General features: G+C 51.7%; 3 protein-coding genes across 4 annotated transcripts; all 3 read left to right on the forward strand.

Annotated features, from left to right (window-relative positions):
* The first annotated feature begins 4,909 nt into the window (after positions 1 to 4,909).
* HOXD10 (homeobox D10) lies at positions 4,910 to 7,657 on the forward strand. Its single transcript, XM_077154241.1, has 2 exons — positions 4,910 to 5,767; positions 7,211 to 7,657. Exons 1-2 carry the CDS (start codon positions 5,023 to 5,025, stop codon positions 7,486 to 7,488), a joined length of 1,023 nt encoding a protein of 340 aa, XP_077010356.1. The 5' UTR covers positions 4,910 to 5,022; the 3' UTR covers positions 7,489 to 7,657.
* Positions 7,658 to 11,056: 3,399 nt separating this feature from the next.
* On the forward strand, positions 11,057 to 13,139 carry HOXD9 (homeobox D9). The gene is made up of 2 exons (XM_077151965.1): positions 11,057 to 11,819; positions 12,172 to 13,139. The coding sequence occupies exons 1-2, from the start codon at positions 11,084 to 11,086 to the stop codon at positions 12,411 to 12,413; spliced, it is 978 nt and encodes a 325-aa protein (XP_077008080.1). The 5' UTR covers positions 11,057 to 11,083; the 3' UTR covers positions 12,414 to 13,139.
* Positions 13,140 to 18,418: 5,279 nt separating this feature from the next.
* On the forward strand, positions 18,419 to 20,876 carry HOXD8 (homeobox D8). 2 transcript variants are annotated; one of them, XM_077154244.1, is made up of 2 exons: positions 18,419 to 19,066; positions 19,440 to 20,876. In XM_077154244.1, the coding sequence occupies exons 1-2, from the start codon at positions 18,505 to 18,507 to the stop codon at positions 19,730 to 19,732; spliced, it is 855 nt and encodes a 284-aa protein (XP_077010359.1). In that variant the 5' UTR covers positions 18,419 to 18,504; the 3' UTR covers positions 19,733 to 20,876. The 2 variants fall into 2 exon arrangements, with proteins under 2 accessions (XP_077010359.1, XP_077010358.1); XM_077154243.1 differs by having other exon boundaries at positions 18,423 to 19,066; positions 19,437 to 20,876.
* The last annotated feature ends 840 nt before the right edge of the window (positions 20,877 to 21,716 follow it).

The following is a 21,716-nucleotide window of genomic DNA, read 5'->3' on the forward strand; positions in this document are numbered from 1 at the left end:
GGAAAAATCGGTTTACTCGTTCGTTTGACTTTCGAAAGCGATGAAAGGTAGGACACCCCACCTCCCCACCCCCAGGGCCGCGTTCGCCTTGTGCTCTTTCTGCTCGCTTGGGATGATTAAAAGGCTTTTGTTTAAGATAGATCAAGGCGCCGGCAACTTAGCTGAGTATGGTTTCCGGAAAAACAAGACGCGTCAGGTACTGAGGGGGTCATTCTAGGCAAGGGAACCCCTGGCGGTGCCTGGCGCTCGGTGCTGCCCCTGGCTACCCAGAGGCGCGGACAGGACTTTGGTTTGGGACTCCCCGGAAGAGATGGTTTGAAGCTGTTGTGGGAAGCTGCGAGCTGTCCGAGAAACTATATCCCAGGGCCTTGCGGATCGCGGAACGGATTTGAAGCAAACGGGCTTTGCCTTTGACAAAAGCCGGGTCATCCTTCCAAGTTGCCCGCCAGCGGCTTGATTTTGGTGCCGGCACTGGGGAGCAATTTTCTCGCTTGTGCACCCCAGCAAAGCTTCTGACATTGGGGAAAGGCTGTGTCCCTGCCTGCAGTACAAGAGGGAGGGGAAGGGGCTTTAGAACGTGGACCGCTCTATGAGATGGTGTCTGCCGCTTCTTCCCCGAAGTTCACTGAAAGAGCACGCGGCCCCGGGAATTAGCGCCAGCCTCCTTGGCTCCGCCGTCTCTAAGCAAAAGGCTCCCGTCAGTGCCCAGGAGCTGGCACCGACTTGCTCTGGGTCCGGGGCACTTGAGCCCCCTGGCAAAATCCTGGCGAGAGGCGTAGGTGGTCCTGCGGGCACCCCTGACTCTGGCCTGTTTGAATGCGGGTCCAGTTTAGGTATTGTAAAACGACCTTTCCCTGGCCGAACCGGGATTTCAGTCTACAAGGGATGAAAGCCCCCTTCAAATGTCGTAGTTTCTCTTTAGGGGGGCCCAGCCGTGGCGCATCTGGTCATGTGGGGCCCCTTGGCCTTGGCCGGCAGCCTTTGGCGAACCATGGCTGCTCCACGGGTCTGCAGTTCCTTTCTTCCCTGCAGCGCCCAGGATGGGCCTGAGGAGGGCTAGGGGATCGGACCAGGGCTTCCGGGAGTTCCAGATCTGTCCTCTCCTGATTGTTTAGAGAGTGCAGGGCTTGGGGAGAGTGACCACTGATCCTGAGGGGCCAAGGTCGCAGATCCTGAAATAAAGGGGAAATGAGCAAAATTGGAGTCTTTTGTGTCTGTAACCGAAAGAATCTCCAGGACCGCTGGCCCTTTTATAAGTCTCCTTAGACCCTTAACTGCTTTGGTGGCTTCGCCAGCCTCCCCATTTACCCTCTAGGTTTTCCTTCACCCTGGCTGGGAGGCACACGATGGCAACCCAAGGGGTACCCTGGGGAGACTGCTTTTAATTTATTCCGCTGTCCCCAAAGAATGCTCCAACCATGAATCCCAGCTTAGAGCTCTAATTTAGGGTGAACCTGGGAGCCCCCAGGTCTGCTGAAGCCCTAGGCTACTGCTCCTCTTTCCGGAGACAGGAGAGCGCATACACAAGCCACCTCTTGATTCCAAATGCTAACTTCTAACTAAAGTGACCCTTTTAATTTTTCCCTGGAAAGAACTGTGCCAGGGAGAATGGCGTCGTTGTGCAAATAGGGTGTTCATCTCCTTTATGGTGCAATATTGATTTATTATTAATGGTAACTGCTTCAACTGATCTAAAGATGATCGAAAACAGTAGCTATATTAAATACTCCGAAGCAAAATAAAGGCTGGCCTTTAAAGTCACTGCCTTTTCATTGTTTCATCCCAGCCTTTGAGTCTTAGGTACACTCTCTATCCAGATCATTCTCTTTTATTATTTCTATTTTGTTTGATTTTTTTATTAAAAAAAAACTTTCTGAAATATTGTCAGGCTTTGGCCTCAAGACCTTCAAGGATTGAAGGTAAAAAAGGGGGGATGAAAATGAGAAAAAAATAATTTTCTGAAAACAGATTCGAGATTATATCTGATCTGCACACACGTTTTTTGTTTTCTGTGATTGTAGACGATCCATTTAAACCAAATCCAACATGGGGATGACTTTGAGTTTGGAGGCTACTGGGAGCTGACATGGAAAGACCCCCAAATTCCGGAGACAGATACTGCCAGCTCCACGATCTATCAGTTATTTTTAGCCCAGACGTTTTCTTCAAATATAAATAAAGATTATGAAAGGGCATTTGATGGGCATAAAATTCCCGATTAAATTGAACAGCCTTGCCGCGCGTGGGATAGGAAGAATTGGGCAACCGTGTTCTGGGCAGTCCGCCTGGTTGAGATGCAAAGGGGCGACAGTGCTGGAGCGCCAGGCTGGCGTCCTGGCGCCTGCCGTGAGCGCGTGCAGTGGGCACTTTGTCTAGCCCTGGGCACGCTTAACCGTGGCCTGGCTTATGATCTCGCACTGGAGAAAGCGATTTCCGGGGCGCTGGTCACTGGATGTTAGCTTTGAACAGGAGTAGCAGACCAGAGTAAAAAAGTGGGTGTATTTTTCTTTCTTTCTGCCTCCCTGACCCCCCACCCCCAACCCAGCTTAAAACAGCCAGCCCGATAGAAAGGTAATATTTAAACCAAGGGCTACACCAGCATCCCTCAGCCTGAGTAGTTAGAGCACCAGGCATTTAACCTGACAATGATGTTGTATTTGAACAGCTGCGTAAAGGTTTAAAAGGTCTGTCTCATTGCCACCGCGGAGTTTTTAAAAGGGGTTATTGTTTAGGCGAAGGCACTGCGAGGAGACAGGCAAACTGGCCGAAATAGTGTTCAGCGCCTGCTTCCACCAGGCCAGGGTAATTTCTTTTTCTTTTTTATTATTTTTTTCTTTTTTGATGGAGGGTGGAGAACAAAGGTCGGAAAAGGATTTTGTGAAGGGGCGGGCTGGGCTACTCAGTCCCCCCAGAATGCTGAGAAGCGTTAATGAGCATCGAGCCTCAAAGAAATGTTCTGCTGAGGCGGAAACCCAATTTGCCCACAAGTTCAGTCTCTGGGCCTGAAATCCAAGGCCAGCCCCTGCCTGGGGGAGTGTGGGGAGAGTAGAACAAGGATGTCCTTCCTGGACAGAGAACTGGTTCACGGTCAGAGTTTCTGGGGCCGTTTACCCCTCTTGGCTGCCTGGAAGGGGACCCGGGAGGCCGAAGGACGTCTCCAGAGCCGTGGCCGGCCCCTTGCCCAGGGCAAACCTTTGGAAATCAAGGTTAAAGCTCCCCGCTGCTGTCCCGAGGCCGGGGTTTCCGCCCCGGGGCTCAGTTGCCTGCAACCAGAGAACCCGGGAGGAAGTTGTTGAAGTTTCTCATAAACCTCTGAGTTTCCATGGAGGTGGTGGTGGTTGTTCTTTAATGAGCTCGACCACAATCCCAGGCCAGATCCTCTTTATAGAACTTTCCCTCACCAAAGAAAACAGAGCACTGAGATTCTCCCACTTCCTTTTCTTTATTCCCCCTCCTCTCTTACCCAAGCAGAACTCTGTCAAATAATTTTAGGGATTGTCCTTAACTATAAAACTCAACTTCTGACAAAAGTATAGCTTTTAATATTTGACGATTTGTGTTAAAACAAAAATTGACCTTCTTGGTTAGTAGTGAAGGGGGAAAAATCAATAGTATAATTTTCAATAATTCATAAAGCGAACACCATTATGCTAAATCTTAACTATTAATCTTATCCTGTACAAAGTCTCGATTGATTTGTTAATAAAATATCTTCCCGTGTGTGGCAACAGCGGGTATAACTCTTTAAAAACCTTCAGAAGCAAGAAAATTACCAAGTAGCCCAAGAATGTAGATGAGAATTTTATTGATCGCTCTGATTCTTCTTAATATGTATTAATAAATTCCACAACCTTTTGTACCTTACACTTGTCAAAAACCAATGCTTTTACAAAATCCATAAAAGGAAAACATTTTTCTTTACTGAAGAACCGACTGACACCTTTGCATCCCTCTCCCTCCTCCCTGGTCCAGCCAGTTTCCTAAAACTTCTGGAGTCTGAAGAGCCAGTTTTCCCTTTCCTTTGAAAATTTCTTCTCATTCTCTCTCTCCCTTCCTTCCTCTCTGACCTCTATTATCAGGGTGTAAGGGGAGGGAAACCTCGGTTTCGTTCTCCCGCTGGGAGCGGGGGGGACGCTTTCGCAGATATTGAACTGCTGGCGCAGAATTGTCTTCGGACTGACGGCACCAGCGGCCTGGCCCGTAGAGGTCGGGATGTGGTTCCTCGGAGAGAAGAGGGCTCGGGCAGCCCGCGGGAGAGCAGAGGGGTCGAGAGAGGGCCAGGCGGGAGGAGGGAGAGGGCAGCGCCAGGTCCTGTCCCCGGGATTCCGGGCCGGTCGGCTGAGTGGCCTCGCGGCCCTTGCTCTGCGCCACGGGGTACCTATAGCCGCATCGTTGCGCGGGTTTTGCGTTTTGTTTTGTTTTGTTTCTTTGGACCTCTGAGGAGGGAATGTGTCAGGGCCCAGGGACTCAGACTCACCTTCCTTGGCTGCCGGGGCCTAAATTAAACCAGCCCGCGCCCCTACCCCCCACCCCGGGCCCGGCCCTCCCGGGCGCGCTCTGCCTGAGTGTGTGCGGGAAATGCTTGTGTGTGCTGGCGCCGCTGCCCTCCGACATCCCTCCCGGCGCTCGTCCTCCCGGAGGCCCCTGCGGCCGAAACTTTCGTTCTGCTGGTTGGGCCGGGAGGCCGGGGCGGGGGACGCGAGTGGGGCAGGCGGGCCGAGAGAGCCCCGGGGAGGCGGGTGGGCTGGCGGGCGGCGGCGAAGAGCGCTGGGCCGGCTGTCTCCAGCGCGCACTATCGCGGGCGCGTAGTAGATGTCGCTGTTGTCCGTGCTTACGCCGCCGGCCGGCCGGGCTCGAGAGCACGTGACCCGCGAGGAGGCTGCGGCTCAAGGCCATTTTCAAATCTCATTGGCTTGGTTGTCATGTGGTCGGCAGAGGCATCCACAATTACACGGGGAATGTTTTCCTAGAGATGTCAGCCTACAAAGGACACAATCTCTCTTCTTCAAATTCCTCCCCAAAATGTCCTTTCCCAACAGCTCTCCTGCTGCTAATACTTTTTTAGTAGATTCCTTGATCAGTGCCTGCAGGAGTGACAGTTTTTATTCGAGCAGCGCCAGCATGTACATGCCACCACCTAGCGCAGACATGGGGACCTATGGAATGCAAACCTGTGGACTGCTCCCGTCTCTGGCCAAAAGAGAAGTGAACCACCAAAATATGGGTATGAATGTGCATCCTTATATACCTCAAGTAGACAGTTGGACAGACCCGAACAGATCTTGTCGAATAGAGCAACCTGTTACACAGCAAGTCCCCACTTGCTCCTTCACCACCAACATTAAGGAAGAATCTAATTGCTGCATGTATTCCGATAAGCGCAACAAACTCATTTCTGCTGAGGTCCCTTCGTACCAGAGGCTGGTCCCCGAGTCCTGTCCCGTTGAGAATCCCGAGGTTCCTGTCCCTGGATACTTTAGACTGAGTCAGACGTACGCCACCGGGAAAACCCAAGAGTACAATAACAGCCCCGAAGGCAGCTCCACTGTCATGCTCCAGCTCAACCCTCGCGGCGCGGCCAAGCCGCAGCTCTCGGCCGCCCAGCTGCAGATGGAAAAGAAGATGAACGAACCCGCGAGCGGCCAGGAGCCCGCCAAAGTCTCCCAGGTGGAGAGCCCCGAGGCCAAGGGCGGCCTGCCGGAGGAGAGGAGCTGCCTGGCTGAGGTCTCCGTGTCCAGCCCCGAAGTGCAAGAGAAGGAAAGCAAAGGTCGGTATGAGCAGAGTTGCCACCCCCACGGGGCGCGCAGCCCGGGAACCAAGCGGAAAGGGAGCATCCGGGTGCCCAGCGCCGAGCCGCGGGAAGCCGAGGCGGGCGCCGGACTGGGCAGGTGCTACTCGTCCCGGATTTTAGAGAGGTGATCCCTGCCCCGAGATGGTCCCCGCTTCTCCCCTCCTGTGCTGCCCTGGCCCTCCCGGCCAGTCCTGGCCCCACGCAGATGGCGCCCAGGCAGAGGAAGGGCTTGCCGGGTTTTATCCTTTTTTTCCTGAGCTGGACCTGAAACACAACAAAAGAGAGCAAAGGAGACTTGCGGCTCGTAAACACAGCCCCAGAGCCTCCTTTCTCCCGCTCAGATTTGCAGTCCCAGCTTTGCCTTGCATCCAGTGATGATTTTACAGCGGTCCAAGCCACCATATTTGTGTTCAAATGTGTGCACCCCGCGTCCTGCGAGCTTAGCGCGGGGTGGTGGGGCGGCGACGGGAGCGAGATGGCTGGAGCAGGTCGTTGCTTGGGCCGGAGAACGGGGCTCTCTGCCTTTGTGGGGCTGGGTAACCTTGGCTTTGTCTGGGGAACGTGTGCGGCAGGTTTTACAATTCCTCTGCAAAGGGGGAAAAGGTGGAGGGGGGAATGGGACCTGCATTGCCCACCTCACAAGGCTAGCCTTAGGGCTGGGCTGGGGCAAAGATCTGGGGGCTTAGCCTTTTTGAGAAGGAGCCCTGCCCCTGAGTCTTTCCCCCCAGTGACCAGAGGCGGGCCACAGTTGGGGCTACTTTTCTGGGAGAATGCTTTTGTGTGGGATAAAGAAGGCATGAGAATTCAAGGAAATCTTGGAGGAATATGACAATGCCCAGGCAGGGCAGAGAAGGTGTGCTAGCTTTGCTTCCCCAGTTATCTTTTGAAGGAGAATGGGCACCTATAAACCTGGCTGGTGGGTACCCTGTCTGCCGAGGAGAAGTGGGGAAGAAGCTGCAAACTGGGGGCCTGAGGCTGCAGTGAGGTTGGCAGGTTTCTCCAGGATGTGGCTTCTTCCACTCTGGCCCTCTCATGATTTGATCAGTTAGTGTTGCTGGTGGGATCCTGGAAAGTTTACTATTGTACTAATGCTTTCTGCAAATCAGAAAGTTGAGAGAGAGAGAGAAAGAGAGAGAGAGAGAGAGTGAGAGAGAGAGAGAGAGAGAGAGAGAGAGAGAGAGAGAGAGAGAGAGAGAGAGAGAGAGAGAGAGATAACAGACATCATTTTAGTCATTTCGTTCTCATCTGGCATCAAATAAAAGTCCCTTCCAGGGCCCACCTACTGTACATAATGTTTCATACCACAGCATTTACTAAAGCAGCCTGGCTGCCAGCGGGGTCATGGCCAAGGGTACATTTGAACAGACTGAAAGAAAAAATCTTTATTTTATTTTCTTCTTCTCCCTTTAATTTTGTTAGAGGAAATCAAGTCTGATACTCCAACCAGCAATTGGCTTACTGCAAAGAGTGGCAGAAAGAAGAGGTGCCCTTACACTAAGCACCAAACGCTGGAATTAGAAAAAGAGTTCTTGTTCAATATGTACCTCACCCGCGAGCGCCGCCTAGAGATCAGTAAGAGCGTTAACCTCACCGACAGGCAGGTCAAGATTTGGTTTCAAAACCGCCGAATGAAACTCAAGAAGATGAGCCGAGAGAACCGAATCCGAGAACTGACCGCCAACCTCACCTTCTCTTAGGTTCGAGGCCAGGGGAGGCCGGGATCTGAGAGGGGTCACAGAGTTCTGGGGCCACGTACTGGAGGACTGGGAAGGCGGAAAAAACCTTAATTGCTCTTTGTCATTTTTTGTTTTGTTTTCCTGCTAGAATGTGACTTTGGGGTCATTCTGTTCGTGCTGCAAGTGATCTGTAATCCCTATAAGTATATATATATATATATATATTAAAAAAACTAGCACGTGTAATTTATTATTTTTTCATCGTAATGCAGGGTAACTATTACTGCGCATTTTCATTTTGGTCTTAACTTATTGGAACTGTAGACCATCTATCCATCCATCCACCCATCCTGCAATGTGACTTTTTCATGTTTTCCCAAACACAAAAGGTCTGTGTGTGTGTGGCTAGTCTATGAGCTCATGGCGCTTTGAATACATCCAGTACTTTTAAAATTACATATATATATATTTAAAAAGATTAAGAAAACCCACAAGCTTAGGGGGGAGGGGGACAAAAAAGCACATTACAATGTATCTTTTATCAAATGAACTTAGCAATTGTCTTTGGTGAGATGGAATACTGACGAATTATGCCTTGTAGCCTTTCCCTTGTGGTGCATCTGTGGTTTGGTAGAAGTACAACAGCAAACTGTCCTTTCTGTGCATGTTCTGGTCGCATGTATAATGCAATAAACTCTGGAAACCAGTTCGCTCCCTCTGCTTTCTGAAATGCAAATATATATATATGTTAGGGTGGAAATGAAAGCCTTTGGAAGGATTATCTTCCTGGTTAACTGCCTGTTTGGGGCAGTTTGGGGAGAATGGTAGAGAGCAGGGAGAGGAAAGAGAAGCTGGAGGAGGCCTTGGGATGCTGGAATTTGGCATTGCCTGAGGGGTGAGAGAAGTGATAGTTGGGGGGAAAAGGAGCCCTCTGTCCTCTCCTACACTCCCCCAAAGACAGTCACATATTTGTGCTTTTGGTGGGTATAAGCTTCTCCCTAGCTGGAGACTGGAAAGTAAACCTTTGCCTCCAGTCCGTTTTTTTCCACACAGTTCCCCATGTTGTATGTATCTCTTTGGTTTTGATCCTGGGATCTTGCAATCTCCAGCTGGTATGCCAATGTCAGGGGCCAGTTTGAAATCAGTCTTGCCCACTTGAAAGTCGCCAGCTCTCCGTTACGGGCACAAAGACAAGCAGCAGCTTAATATTACATTGGATCCAATTCTGTCCCCCCCCCCCCCCTTAAACTTGTTTCCACGCCCATCCTAGAGCAAGGCAGTCAGGCCCCAGTAAGATGAGTGGGTTTCCCCATCTCACTTTGCCTTGGTTTCCTTGTGGAAGGATTTTATGCTCCATCATTACCTTTTAGAGACCCGCGTGGCATTTTTTTTTAAAAGAAAGGAAAGAAAAGATTCTCCCCAGCCAATCCTCTCCTTGTTTAATTACCAAATACTAGTTGGAGCCACTGTACCTGGAGGCAAGGAAACCTACGAAGGGTGACTGAAAGAGAATTTGCAAATGCACATGACTTCCCATGAAGTCCAATGTTTAGTGACCCCCATGGCTTGGGAAATTCAGGCCCACTTTCAGGGGCTTCCGCAGAATCCAGTCCTGCCTGGGAAAAAGGCCTTGAGGAGAAGAGCTAACAGAATTCGTTACCCCAGGTCCTGTTGCTGTTTCACTGGGCCTCTGTCAGTTTCTAGCAGTTTCATAAAATATGTCCTTTTTGGTCCCCCTTTCCCCTGCTTTTTTTTTTCCTTCCTAAAACCAATCCATTTAGGTGTTCTGAGCCTAGGAACCCCACCTAGGTAATCTTGAAACACTCAACATTTATTCAGTTTTAAATTTCCTTCTGAACACCAAGAACCTTCGAATTCCAAGACGGAACCCTTTAGGGGACATTTCTTGAGGATGGAAGGGAGAGGGGTAGGAATCAATGCCAGGTTGGGAGCACTTGGGAATTCATTTGCCCCAGACCTACTTTGGTTGAGCAGGAAACTGGGAGTAATTTTAACTTGCTGTTTTCTCAGGGTGTGAAGAGCCCATTACTTGTTAGTACGGAGAAAACCCGTGCGATACAGGCTTGAACAGCCCCTCTGGACCAAAATCAGAAAGCCATGGGCAAAGGCAATAAGTAGTCATTTCCTCCTTCCCTTTCCGGGGCTCGAGGTGGGCCAGGAGCCTCCGAGGGTGCTCTAGGCAACTTGTAGAGCCAGAAAGATGCCCTCCGGCGCCGGCGCCGGGGTCGCTTTTGTCTCCGCTCGCAAACGGGCTTCCTAGGCTTTGTACCATGGATTTGAGAGTGACAATGGGCATTTTCCTCAGATTCAAGGCTGCCCAGCCTTACCTCTGCAGGCGGGGGCGGGGGGGGGCGGGGGGGGTGAAAGGGTGGGGGGTAGAGGAAAGAAAGAAAAGAAAAGAAAAATCGGAAGGGAGTGGCTGAAGGTCCAGGCCATTTGCCCGGAATTTTCAGACTTCTCCGGAATACACTCGGAGGCCTCTAACTGCGAACCGCTCCAGCGGCCCTGCCAGGAGAGACGCGATTCCCTCTGACTCCACTGAGGAGGGGTCGAGCGCGGGCTGTGCGCTGGCATTTGGGCTCTGCCTGTGGCGTGTTCTCTTCCAGGATCTTCCCAGCCACCCCGGAGGAGACAATGTGCATCCTGGTCGCCGCTGCCCTCGCCGCACCAGACTCGGCCATCCGCGGGCCCTTCCGAGGGCAGACAGAAGCCCCGGCTGTGGCCACCACCCCTGTGCCCGGTCCCACCCGGCCCGCGGGCCAGGCCGCCCCAGCTCACCCCTCAGGCCGCGGCGTGTGCTCAGCCTCACGTCGGGGGTGTGTGTGGCTACGACCGCGTGTGTGACTGTGGCAGGGGGAGGGGGCCCTCCGAGCTTCTCCATCCGTCCATTTTATTAGGGACACATTAATCTATAATCAAATACACCTCATAAAATTTTTATTGAAAGGCATAATATCATTACAGAGGTCCTCCACCTGTTTTAAACAACACGACAAGCTGTGAGAGAGAGCGTGCGTGTGGGTATGTGTAGGGAGGGGGTGGATTTGGGTAAGAAGAGAGATGAGGGGAAAAGAACTCCCCTCGGGCGCCAGGGGGCCTCCCCTGAAGAGCGGCCGGCGTCGTGCCGCACCGGCCCTGCGCGCCCCTGGCTGCCGGGTGTTCTGGCCGTGAGCTCGTTGCATCCAGGGCGTGGGGCCCGTGGCTCAGAGACCCCAGCACCGGGGTCCTGACCGTCGGACCGAAACAGCATGAGGAGGCGAACAAATAGTCCCCAGCGCCTCCTCCAGCCGAGCTGGGCCTGTTGCACCAGCCTTCACCAGCCAGGCCGAGCCGGGCCAAGCCGGGCGCACCGGCCGGGGCCCGCGGGCCCTAATTGCGCAGCTTATGTTGATGAAGATTTTTTTTTTCCTTAAATCACAGCAGCCCTCGGTTTAGCGGACTGATTTACTCCGGGTATTGGTAAATATGATCACGTGGGCCACGCGACCAATGGTGGAGGCTGCAGCCTGCGAACTAGTCGGCGGCTCCGGCGCCGGCGGGGAGCGGCGCGGCGGCGGGCAGTGTAACCTTGGGTGGGAGCGCGCGGGGCCTCAAAATGTCCTCCAGTGGCACCCTCAGCAACTACTACGTGGACTCGCTCATAGGCCATGAGGGCGACGAGGTGTTTGCGGCACGCTTCGGGCCGCCGGGGCCAGGCGCGCAGGGCCGGCCCGCAGGTGTGGCCGACAGCCCGGCCGCCGCCGCCGCTGAGTTCGCCTCGTGTAGTTTTGCCCCTAAATCGGCCGTGTTCTCCGCCTCGTGGTCTGCGGTGCCCACCCAGCCCCCGGCGGCGGCGGCGATGAGCGGTCTCTACCATCCGTACGTGCCCCCGCCGCCCCTGGCAGCCGCGGCCTCGGAGTCCGGCCGCTACGTGCGCTCCTGGATGGAGCCGCTGTCCGGCTTCGCCGGCGGCGCAGGCGGCGGAGGTGGCGGCCCGGGCCCGGGTCCTGGTCCCAGCCCCGGCGGCCCAGCCAACGGGCGCCACTACGGGATTAAGCCTGAAACCGGAGCGGCCCCGGCCCCTGCCGCCGCCACCTCCTCCACTTCCTCGTCCTCCTCCTCCAAACGGACTGAATGTTCCGCTGCCCGGGAGTCCCAGGGGAGCGGCGGCCCCGAGTTCTCGTGCAGCTCCTTCCTGCGGGACAAGGCGGCAGCGGCCGCGGCGGGAACCGGGCCCGGGGCGGGCAGCTCGTCGGAGCCCTCGGCTTGCAGCGACCACTCGAGCCCCGGCTGCCCGCTGAAGGAGGAGGAGAAGCAGCATCCGCAGCCGCCGCAGCAGCAACTTGACCCAAGTAAGTGCAAAAGAAATTGCCCCCTGATTTATTGCTGAAACCTGTAAGGCTCGAATGTGCAAAACTGATAGTTTTACTAACCTATAAAAACGTCTAGACGCCTACCCTTGCCTAGGCGAGGAACACGCATCCATAAAAAAGCTTCCCATAACCACCTACCCTGGGCGCGCGGTTTGTACGGTAAACAGAGCGCCTACATTTAAGACTTTTTATGATAATCCCCCCTCCCCAAGTTGTGAAAAGCGACCATCCTTGGTGAAATTAATTTAACGACCTCTCTCCCCCACCCTGTCGTCTCTCCCTGCCTCCCCTCCGCCCCTTGCTCCCCTTCTCCAAACCCCCCTCTTCGTAGACAACCCGGCAGCGAACTGGATCCACGCTCGCTCCACCCGGAAAAAGCGCTGTCCTTACACCAAATACCAGACGCTTGAGCTGGAGAAGGAATTCCTCTTCAACATGTACCTCACCCGGGATCGGCGCTACGAGGTGGCCAGGATTCTGAACCTCACAGAGAGACAGGTCAAAATCTGGTTCCAGAATCGTAGGATGAAAATGAAAAAGATGAGCAAAGAAAAATGCCCCAAAGGAGACTGACCCGGCATCGCCGGTGGGACCGCTCTGCTTTGCAAAAGCAGAGGGAATTTTTCTTCGTGGGTGCTTGATTTCCAGAAGCTGTCCAGCGACTTGGACTTTTTTTTTTCTTTCTTTTTAGGTAGAAGTGACTGTGTGTTTGGTCTCTGTGAGGTATTTGGGGGACTCTTTATTTGCTCGCTTTATGTGTTGGAGAAAACAAGTGGCTTTGGGGTTTCGCCTTATCCCGTTTGCTCCCTTTCCTGCCCCGGTTGGTTCCTTAAGAAATGCTATCTTTTGTGAGTGCACGCTGGCTTGGGGAGTGCTCTCCTGTGTAAATTGTCCCCCATGTTTCTGAAAAGTGCTGTAGTTTAGTCCGGGCTCTGCCCCAGCAGGGGCCAAGCATGCCCCAATGTTGAGAATGAAGGCAGAGCAACATCAGTGCGGATGCCCAGCTGCTTGCGCAGGCTGAGGCCCAGCCAGTTTACCCATCCAGCCCTTTATGAAAGCCCCTTTTCCTCAGGGAGCCCGCGGGCCCTCGGCCAAAACCTTGGGTGAGCCCGAGACAGGAGCGAGGGTCTCGGGTGTTGGGGGGTTTGTTCTCAGCGCACTGGAGGAGCCCCTCTTTCTCCCCAGGAGGGCCCGGCTAGCGTGGGCGGCTGTGGGTGGCTGCCCTCACGGTTCCTGACTGAGGACCAGTTGTAAATGTGACTGCTTCCTACCAATAAATGCTGACCCGATCAGATGGAACCAGACGCTGACCCTGGATGCTGTGTGCCTGCTTTCTCTCTGTGCAAAATATCTTCTTGAGTCTTCTCCATCCCTGGGAGGGAGGCATGGCTAAAAACCCTGGGCCCTTCCACCTGAGAGGTTTCTCAAGTGCCTTGAAATTTCCCTTTGTGTGGGTAGCCCCGGCCTAGAGTGCAGCCACTGTGGGTGAGGGTGTGGGTTTTGGTCCCCTCTCCTAGCCTGGTTCCAGGGCCTTCATGAACTCTGTGCCCCGGGCCTAGTGTCAGCTTCACAGCAAAACTCAGTGGAGCTGGTGGGCCCCAGAAGCCTGGCACCCTTACCCAGGAGATTTGGCATCCCAGGCTCCCCCAGCCCTTGGAGCCCCAACTGCCGACCCCTCTTTCCAAATAAGGGAAAGGCCAACTCTGCAATCTGGAGCAAGTCCCCAGCTCGGCAGGGCTGGATTGCTCAGGGAAGGCCGAACCAGTCAGGCTGTGAGCTTCCGTCTCTCGCCACGGGAGCCCCAAATTGACCTTAGCAGATCAAAATGGTCAAGGCTCTCCTTCTCAGTCATCCCTCCAAAGCACACACACACCCCCCCAGCTTCTGTGTGTGTGTGTGTATTAGCCCCCAGCTCAGCCATCAGAGGCTAAAATGAAGGTCATTGTGAGCGAGGGTCCCGGCCCACAGCAGCCTTTGCAGGCCCCAGAGGCAGCGGCGACGGGCATTGTGGGCTGGGCGGAAGGTGGGGGCAGTGTGGAGATCTTGGGGATCCTGATGGAAGAAGGGGGGGGTGTCAAAGAAAAAGCAGAAAGAGCTGGGAGGGAAAGCCAAGGCCCAGATCCGGTAGAAGGTGCTGTGTGCCCCCGCCCCTGCGGCCAGCTCGATACCTAGAACACTTTGAAAACAGGAAGAGCCAAGGTGTCATAAAGCCATCGAACCGGCGAGACGTCTGGAGGTAATGAGTTTACGACAGGCCCGGTGGTTTGCTTTGAAACCAACTCATTTTGATGTTCGTGTTTGTGGGAGGAAAGAAAAATGCAGACAAAATTGGGTCTTAAAATCTGGACAATAAAATATAAACAAGACTGCATTGGACCAAGAATACAGGGGCTTGAGAGCCGCCAGGTGAGGTGTGAGCAACTAGGGAATAAAAATGAGGGGTGTGGGGAAAAGGAGGTGATGTACTTCTGATTTTAAAAATGAGCCGGCTATTAGAAGAAGTTCTTGGTGGGTGGTTCTTTATAATATCCTGGCGATCGCTGTGGTCTATACGGTTTCTTTAAAAAGAAAATAATCAAACTGGTTGGTTTTTTGGGGGGTGGTGGTGGCGGGGGGAATGATATTAGTAATTTGGGTGGTTTAGTTGGTAGAGGGTCTCCCAACAGCGTGGTCAGCGGGGAAAAACAAAGTTACCCAGACACCCTTTCACAAAAATTACTGGCTCTTCATTCACACCACAAATGTTGTTCGAAATTATATCTATTTCGCTTATAGGAAATAAAGTAATTATGTCCTAAACGAAGGACATTTTTGGAAATCAGAAAAATATTAACCTCACAGAAAACACTTAAGACAATCAAAGCCTTTGCTTTTTAGAATTCAAGTGGAATATTTCATCAATCCATCTTATTCTGTGACTTTTGATGTAAATAAAAAGTTCCATTTATTGTGCATAGAAATTCAATTGAACACAACTCCAGCTGGAACTATCTAGCCGGCTACTTAAGATCAAGCAAAAAGCTTTTAATTTGGCTTAGATCACCCCAACATCGCCCAGTTAAATGGGTCCTGAGCATTAAAATTAAAGATCAAATAGCAAATATTCATAATTTAATGCCCAAATACAGCTCACACTGTTAAAGGGAAAGATCAGTCAACTTTGAATTTTATAATTTCCTAGTTTTGGAAATGCCTGGTGGCTCTGAAAGAAAGTCTCTCGCAGCGGATATTTTGCAAGTTGCGGTTTTTGTCTGGTCAGACCTATCATTTGCTTTAGAAGACAGCTGGGTGATTACAGAATGGGAACCTACTGCGTCTGGCAAAAAGGTTGAAAGCTTTTGAAAAAGTCACTACTGTAAGCTTCTGGGAACACAAATGAGAACATCTTCGGCATTCAGGAGCTCCTGTTTGCTACACTTGACTTGTTGACAGTCAAAGGGATGAGACATTATTGGTGTCAGCGGTCCAAGCCCCAGTCAAACCAAAGTGGTTTAAGATTGGAGGTGGTTTAAGATGAATGGAAGGGAAGTTAAATTCGGTCGGCTTGAGGTGGCATTTGGCCACTAGAGAGCGCTGTTGCTCCACTTTCTGATCTCGTAAAACGGATTGCCGAGTAGGAAAGCTTTGATTAAAAATATTTACAATCTTATTTTTAACCTCAAATAAGGATAATTTTAACCCAAAAATAAACAATGTGCACTATTAAACTCTTCAGCTATAATTCTGAGATACAAATTTTGGCTCAGTCAGAATTTCAGAAAATTTGCACATCGTCCCATAACTACAAAACCTTATGGTAAATTAATGCATTCTATCAAAACGGTAAAGTGTAAAAGCATGGATCTTTATATACGAAGTTGATGAGCTCTTTTTCTATTCAGAGTATACCAGAATGGTTGAACAACAAAAATAAACTAAGTGCTTTTTCCCAAGAGGAAATGTTGCTTTGTAATATTTCCTAAATTAGGCCCAAACGTGTAGAAATGAAGTTTGCAGTATTCGCGTTCACCACCCCACCCACAGGTATCACACAGTTCTAGAAGGCACGTTGTAAATTACTAAATTATGGGCACGTTCTCCTGTTTTTCCCCATTCCACTCCAAAACTCACTTATGGAAGGCTGTTTAAATACACACGCCCTCACACCAAACAGTGGAATAAAAAGTACAATTACAAAGTTAGCTCCAAGTCTTTATTGAAAATAATCTTTTTAATCGGGTATTTGCAAGATTGAAGTCCAAAGTCGTTAACTGTCAGAATTGCTTAGTTCGCCTTGGAATTTAAAGGAAGTTTTACTTGGCGATAACCCGCAGGGGGTGGGGGAAACCTACCTCCACCACCTCCTCCTCAACAAAATCTCCTACACTTCTACTGATTTAAAAATTATATAAAGTTTGCCTTTATCTTCTACACATCCATTAGCAATCCATTTATCTTAACCACTTCTCAGCCATTCCCAATAGAAATAACTAAAATAGTCTTGGAAATTTCTATCTTGCTATGCCTTCCCATCTCGACCTTATATTCTCTACTTGCAAAATAATAATCTTCAGTCCATTTGGACCGAGCTCAGGATCGCGCCCACAGGCTGGGCCAATCCACCAGGAATGAGGAGTAGTTGCCATCACTTGTCTGCTGCACCTTTGGGGCCGTTTGAGATTTTCAGACATTTTGCGTGGAAAGTTGGCGTGGTTTATTTTAACGTTAGCGGGACTGTCCTCGGTGGGCACAGGGCGGGTCTCCGAGGTCGATTCTCAAGGCCAGTAGGTGTGGTACGCTCACAACACTGGATTAACTCGCAGAAGAAAGGACTTGTTTAAACAAAGAGCCCGCGAAAAAGGCCAAGTGAACGTGGGAAAACAGGGGAAGAGAGAAAAAGAAAATAGGCGTGCGAGGGTAGGTGGACGGTCGACAGGCAAAGGCAAGCGGCTTCGGAGAGCTTCTAGAATCAAAAATATTTTGTGGATTCACACCCGATTTGCCCACATGGCTCGGGTGTTTCCCTTCCTTGCGGCTCACAAACTAGGCCGAACCTGCTCGCTCTTCTTTAACCGAAAAAATTAGTAATTAAGCTGAGCCCGGCGTCCGCTTCGCAGATAAACTAGAACTGCTAGAAGATGTGCACCGCCTGTTGCCGCCTGGAACCGGTGCAATCCGAACGGTGACCGGAGGGCTCCGGAGTGGGAGTGGAGCGGGGGAGTGTGTGTGCAGCCTGCTCTAGTGCGCTCCGCAGGGGGCTGAGACACAGGAGCCGCGCGCCCTGCCCGAGGAAATGCCACCTACCCCCGTGGGAGTTCTCCTTCCCGCTTTGGAACATTTCTCTCCGCTTTTCTATTTACTCCCTCAGCAATGCTAATGCTTGCTCCACATTCTTAGGCCTGCCCGCACCCACCTCCAGCGCCTGGCGCTGACGTCTATCAGGGTTGAAATGATGGAAACTATATTCATGGGCATGGTTTCCATTAAATATCAATTAACCTGGGAGCCCCAGCCAGGCGTGCAGTGCGTCAAGGGTAAATGTACATCTCATTTCCACAAGGCCTGCTCGGCTGGAAAAGTAGCGCTTTGATTGGCATTGATAACGCCAGGATCTGGGGCCACGCTTGCAGCTTTTAATCTAACCACTTAGAAAGGCCCAAGCTCAAATGCACGGCACAACTACACCGCTGACCCACGTTCCCTGAGCGCCCGCGTCCAAAAACCACGGCTGACCTCTGCGAGGCTGCTCTAGGGGGTCTGGGAAGGAGAGATTTATCTGCAGCCTCCTGGGAGTGGCGTCTTTGCCTCCCCAAGTCTAAGGTTCTGCCGCGCCCCCTTCCCGCCGGCAGCGGCCCGCATTCCCATGGCCTCGGGCGCACCGCGAGCCCTTGGCAGTGCGGCTTTATGGGCCCCCTTTAAGGCCGGCGGAGGCATCTCTCGGCGAGGTGAAGCGTTTCGACTGACTCAATAGCTCGCCCCCGCGCGGATCCCTCCGCGCGGTTATCTCGCCCCCATCTCTCTGCCTCTCCACGCACTGGCGTGGTGCGAAAATGCCTCGCCGGGGCGCACCGGGGCGGCAGCCTCGGCCGCGGCGGGAAGGGTGGGAGGGGACCGGGAAGGGGGGCGAGGTGAAAGGTGGCGGCGGGCAGAGGGTGTTTTTTTTCTTTTCCCTCCAGAGCGGGGGTTTGTAAACCGAAGCCAAAGATTGTCCCCGTGGGCCGGGCGCACTTTTTTTTTTTATTCCTTGTCCCGGTGCGCTTAGGGCCGCCTGGTGCCTCAAAGGAAACTGGAGGCTGCGGGGCAGGTCAACTGGGGCGTCGGCGATTATACTGCGGCGGAACCGGCTCACGCCGGGAGAGGCCAGGCGGGCGGGGGCTGGGCGAGGACCGCAACCCGCGAGGGAGGCGGCGCAAGGCCGAGGCGGCGGACGCTAGAGCGGGGCATGAATGCCCAGTAGTTGAGCGTCCGCGCCTACCGGGCCTCAGAGAAGCGCGCGCGCGCGCACGGGCGACAGCAGCGACGTAGCCCGGCGGCCCCAGCGGCGGGAGCAGCCGCCCCAGAGGCCCTCGCGGCAGTGCGGCCGCGCCGAGGCGCTCCCTGCCTGCTTCGCGCAGCCCGCCCGCCCGGGGCCGCCCTCCTGCCCGGGGCCGCCCTTTCTCCGTCCCTAGCCGCGGCCGCCGCCCCGATGAGCTCGTACTTCGTGAACCCGCTGTACTCCAAGTACAAGGCGGCGGCCGCGGCCGCGGCGGCGGGCGAGGCCATCAATCCCACTTACTACGACTGTCACTTCGCGCCCGAGGTCGGCGGCCGCCACGCCGCAGCCGCCGCCGCCCTGCAGCTCTATGGCAACAGCGCCGCTGGCTTCCCGCACGCGCCCCCGCAGGCGCACGCGCACCCGCCGTCCGCGGGGCCCGGGTGCGGCGGCGGGGGCGGCCCGGGCCCCCGCCAAGACTATTTTCACCCCGGCGGGGGCAGCCCGGCCGCTGCCTACCAGGCTGCCCCCCCTCCTCCGCCTCCGCCTCCGCCGCCGCCTCCCCCCTGCGGCGGGATTGCCTGTCACGCGGAGCCCGCGAAGTTTTACGGATACGATAACTTACAGAGACAGCCGATTTTTACGACCCAGCAAGAGGCCGAGCTGGTACAATATCCTGACTGTAAATCGTCCAGTGGTAATATTGGCGAGGACCCAGACCATTTAAATCAGAGTTCGTCTCCTTCTCAAATGTTTCCCTGGATGAGACCACAAGGTTGGGATGCATTTTTTTTTTTAAGCGGGGAGCGGGGAAGAAATCTGCTTTCATCTCACGTTCTAGCTTTAAAACTCCCTTTTCGTCTCCCTCTCCTCCTTTTCCTTCTTGGGTAGCCAAAGTAGCTCTTATTCATAAAGTGGTAGACTTTTTTTTTTTTAAGTAGAAAACATCTAAATATGACGGGGACAGAATAATTGTGGACCTTCCCTACGCCCTCTTACTGCACACCCTATATATTTCCATAAGGATTTAAAGAGACCTATGCATGTCTCAACTCTTAGACCCGTTCCAGAAATCTCTAGCAACTTGAAGAGGCAGCATTATATTTTCAAAGCGTTCATTTCCCCCTTTTGTTTGCTTTTATCAGCAGCTCCTGGTAGACGAAGAGGAAGACAAACCTACAGTCGTTTCCAAACTCTAGAGTTGGAAAAGGAATTCCTTTTTAACCCTTATCTGACCAGGAAGAGAAGAATCGAGGTTTCCCATGCTCTAGCCCTCACCGAGAGGCAGGTAAAAATCTGGTTCCAGAACAGAAGAATGAAATGGAAAAAAGAAAACAACAAGGACAAATTCCCTGTTTCTCGGCATGAGTCGAAGGATGGGGAAACCAAAAAGGAAGCCCAAGAACTGGAGGAAGACAGAGCTGAAGGCCTGACAAATTAACTTCCACCTTTAAAATGTTAACACAGACTATTAAAACTAATGTTCAACATATGCTGGTAGACACCATCTATTTTCTTTGTTGGAAAAGACCTTACCTGCGTTTCAAGCTACCTTCATGTCACTCACTGCTCTTGAGGTTTCTGTGCTTTGAGAGGGTTTTGGGTGTTAAAAAAGTTTTAGTACCACATAGAAGCAGCCCTTGAGCTGTCCTGTGTAAGGGTAATTTGATACTGACCTTGTAGCTATATTTTTATAATGGTAGTTTTTAATGTCTGAGCTGGTGATTTGCCTCAACAACATAAACTTCCTAATGATTAGCACTAAATAGTTGAATATAAAATGCTTTATTAATCAAACAAGTGCACTTGAACATTTTAAATCTTTTTCCTTACGGAATTAAATTAAAAGAATATTAATTTTAAAAAATTATGCCTGCAGAATATTCACTTTATCTTGTTTGATTAAAAGTATTATTTATGTTTTTTTTTCTTTTTGCTTAATGGTTTGGATGCCTTTTGTTTACTCTTAAAGAGTTCCTTTGAGTATTTTGTATGTGTAATTTCTCGGTGAAAAGTCTGGGCCAAATATTCGAAAAGCACATGTTAGCTGAAGAGTGTAATATGTAGTCTTGCCTCTTCAGCTTCCTTAATCTTCGGGAAACTGTTGGGTCGTTGACAAAGTTTCAGGACGATGTCAAAGTTGACGTTTAATCATTTTTCTATAGTCCATACGCATTATGGCAATTAAATAGTCTAGCGTGAATGAATACTTGAAAAGCCAATTGTAACATTTCACTCAACTTTTCACTCTGCAAGTCGCCTTGAGGAATGCCTTTCCTACTTTCGCTTTGAACCGTGCTTGTAATCGCCTGAAATCGCCAGCCAGCCGCGCTGCCGCTGTGATTCCGTTTTTTGACTAGGTGCCATATTTATTTGTATTCCCTGCGCTCCGTTCGCACGCCCATTTTGGGCCAACTTGCTATGCGCACCTCAGATGTCGGTTGGTACGTCCTCTGTTCTTCTCCAGGAAAGCTATAGCCTCTCCTATTTGAAATAAGCACTGAGAGCAAACGCAGAAAAATCCGAATGTAAACAACCGCTCCAGAATATATCTAGTTCCTTAATAAATAAAAGAATCTCTTTCTAAAGCCAGTGTTTTTGAGCGCCGCAAATTTTTCCCCCCCGAGTCGCAAACAATCGCTAGGGTTCACATGAAAGCAGTCCCACTCAAGGCTTCAATTTGATTTAAAAGTGGGGGGGTGGTGGTTGGGAGGTACACGCATCCCGCACCGTGGAAAAAAAATGCCGCGAGGCTATCCTTGCTGCTCCTTGCTCTAAATAATCCTGCTAAAATACTGTGAAAGCTTTGAACTTCGCAAGGGACTTGAATTGTAGGCCCAGTGGGGGACGAGTCAGAGCCCAACTTAAATCAAAGCTTATTCTTTTGAGCCCGCGCTGATGCTGGTCTTTGGGGTCTGTTATTAACAAGATATCCGTTTTCTACTCGGGGTTGCGCCTGCAGCTGCTATTTTACGGACAAGGGGAAGGAGTGAAGAGCAGACATTCAAGTTAACTTTTTTTTTCTCTGCAAAAGAGAAAGCACCTTTATTTGTAGACACTGAAGAGCTCACTGCTTCTTCTTCTTTTTTTTTTTTTTTTAAGACGTGCTTGTTTATTTTCATCTTTTTTTCAATGGGCAGGCACCAGGAATGGAACCCAGGTCTCCCGCATGGCAGGCAAGAATTCTGCCACTGAGCCACCATAGCACCATCCTAGATGTGTTTATTTTTAAACAGCCCATTTTTTATTTCCAGAGTGGCTTTTATTGCACGGGTAAGAAAATGGGATTCTATAGCTTTGAGCCTGAGTTGCCCCCCACCGCTGGTTGACTGTGACTGCTGCTTCACCAATCCGGGAAATGTTGACACTGGTCTGGCTAGAGTCAACACACCACTCTTGCTTTCCTTTCAGAGAAGAGACTGTGG

Source organism: Tamandua tetradactyla, chromosome 3 (assembly GCF_023851605.1).
Source record: "Tamandua tetradactyla isolate mTamTet1 chromosome 3, mTamTet1.pri, whole genome shotgun sequence".
Lineage (NCBI taxonomy): Eukaryota > Metazoa > Chordata > Mammalia > Pilosa > Myrmecophagidae > Tamandua > Tamandua tetradactyla.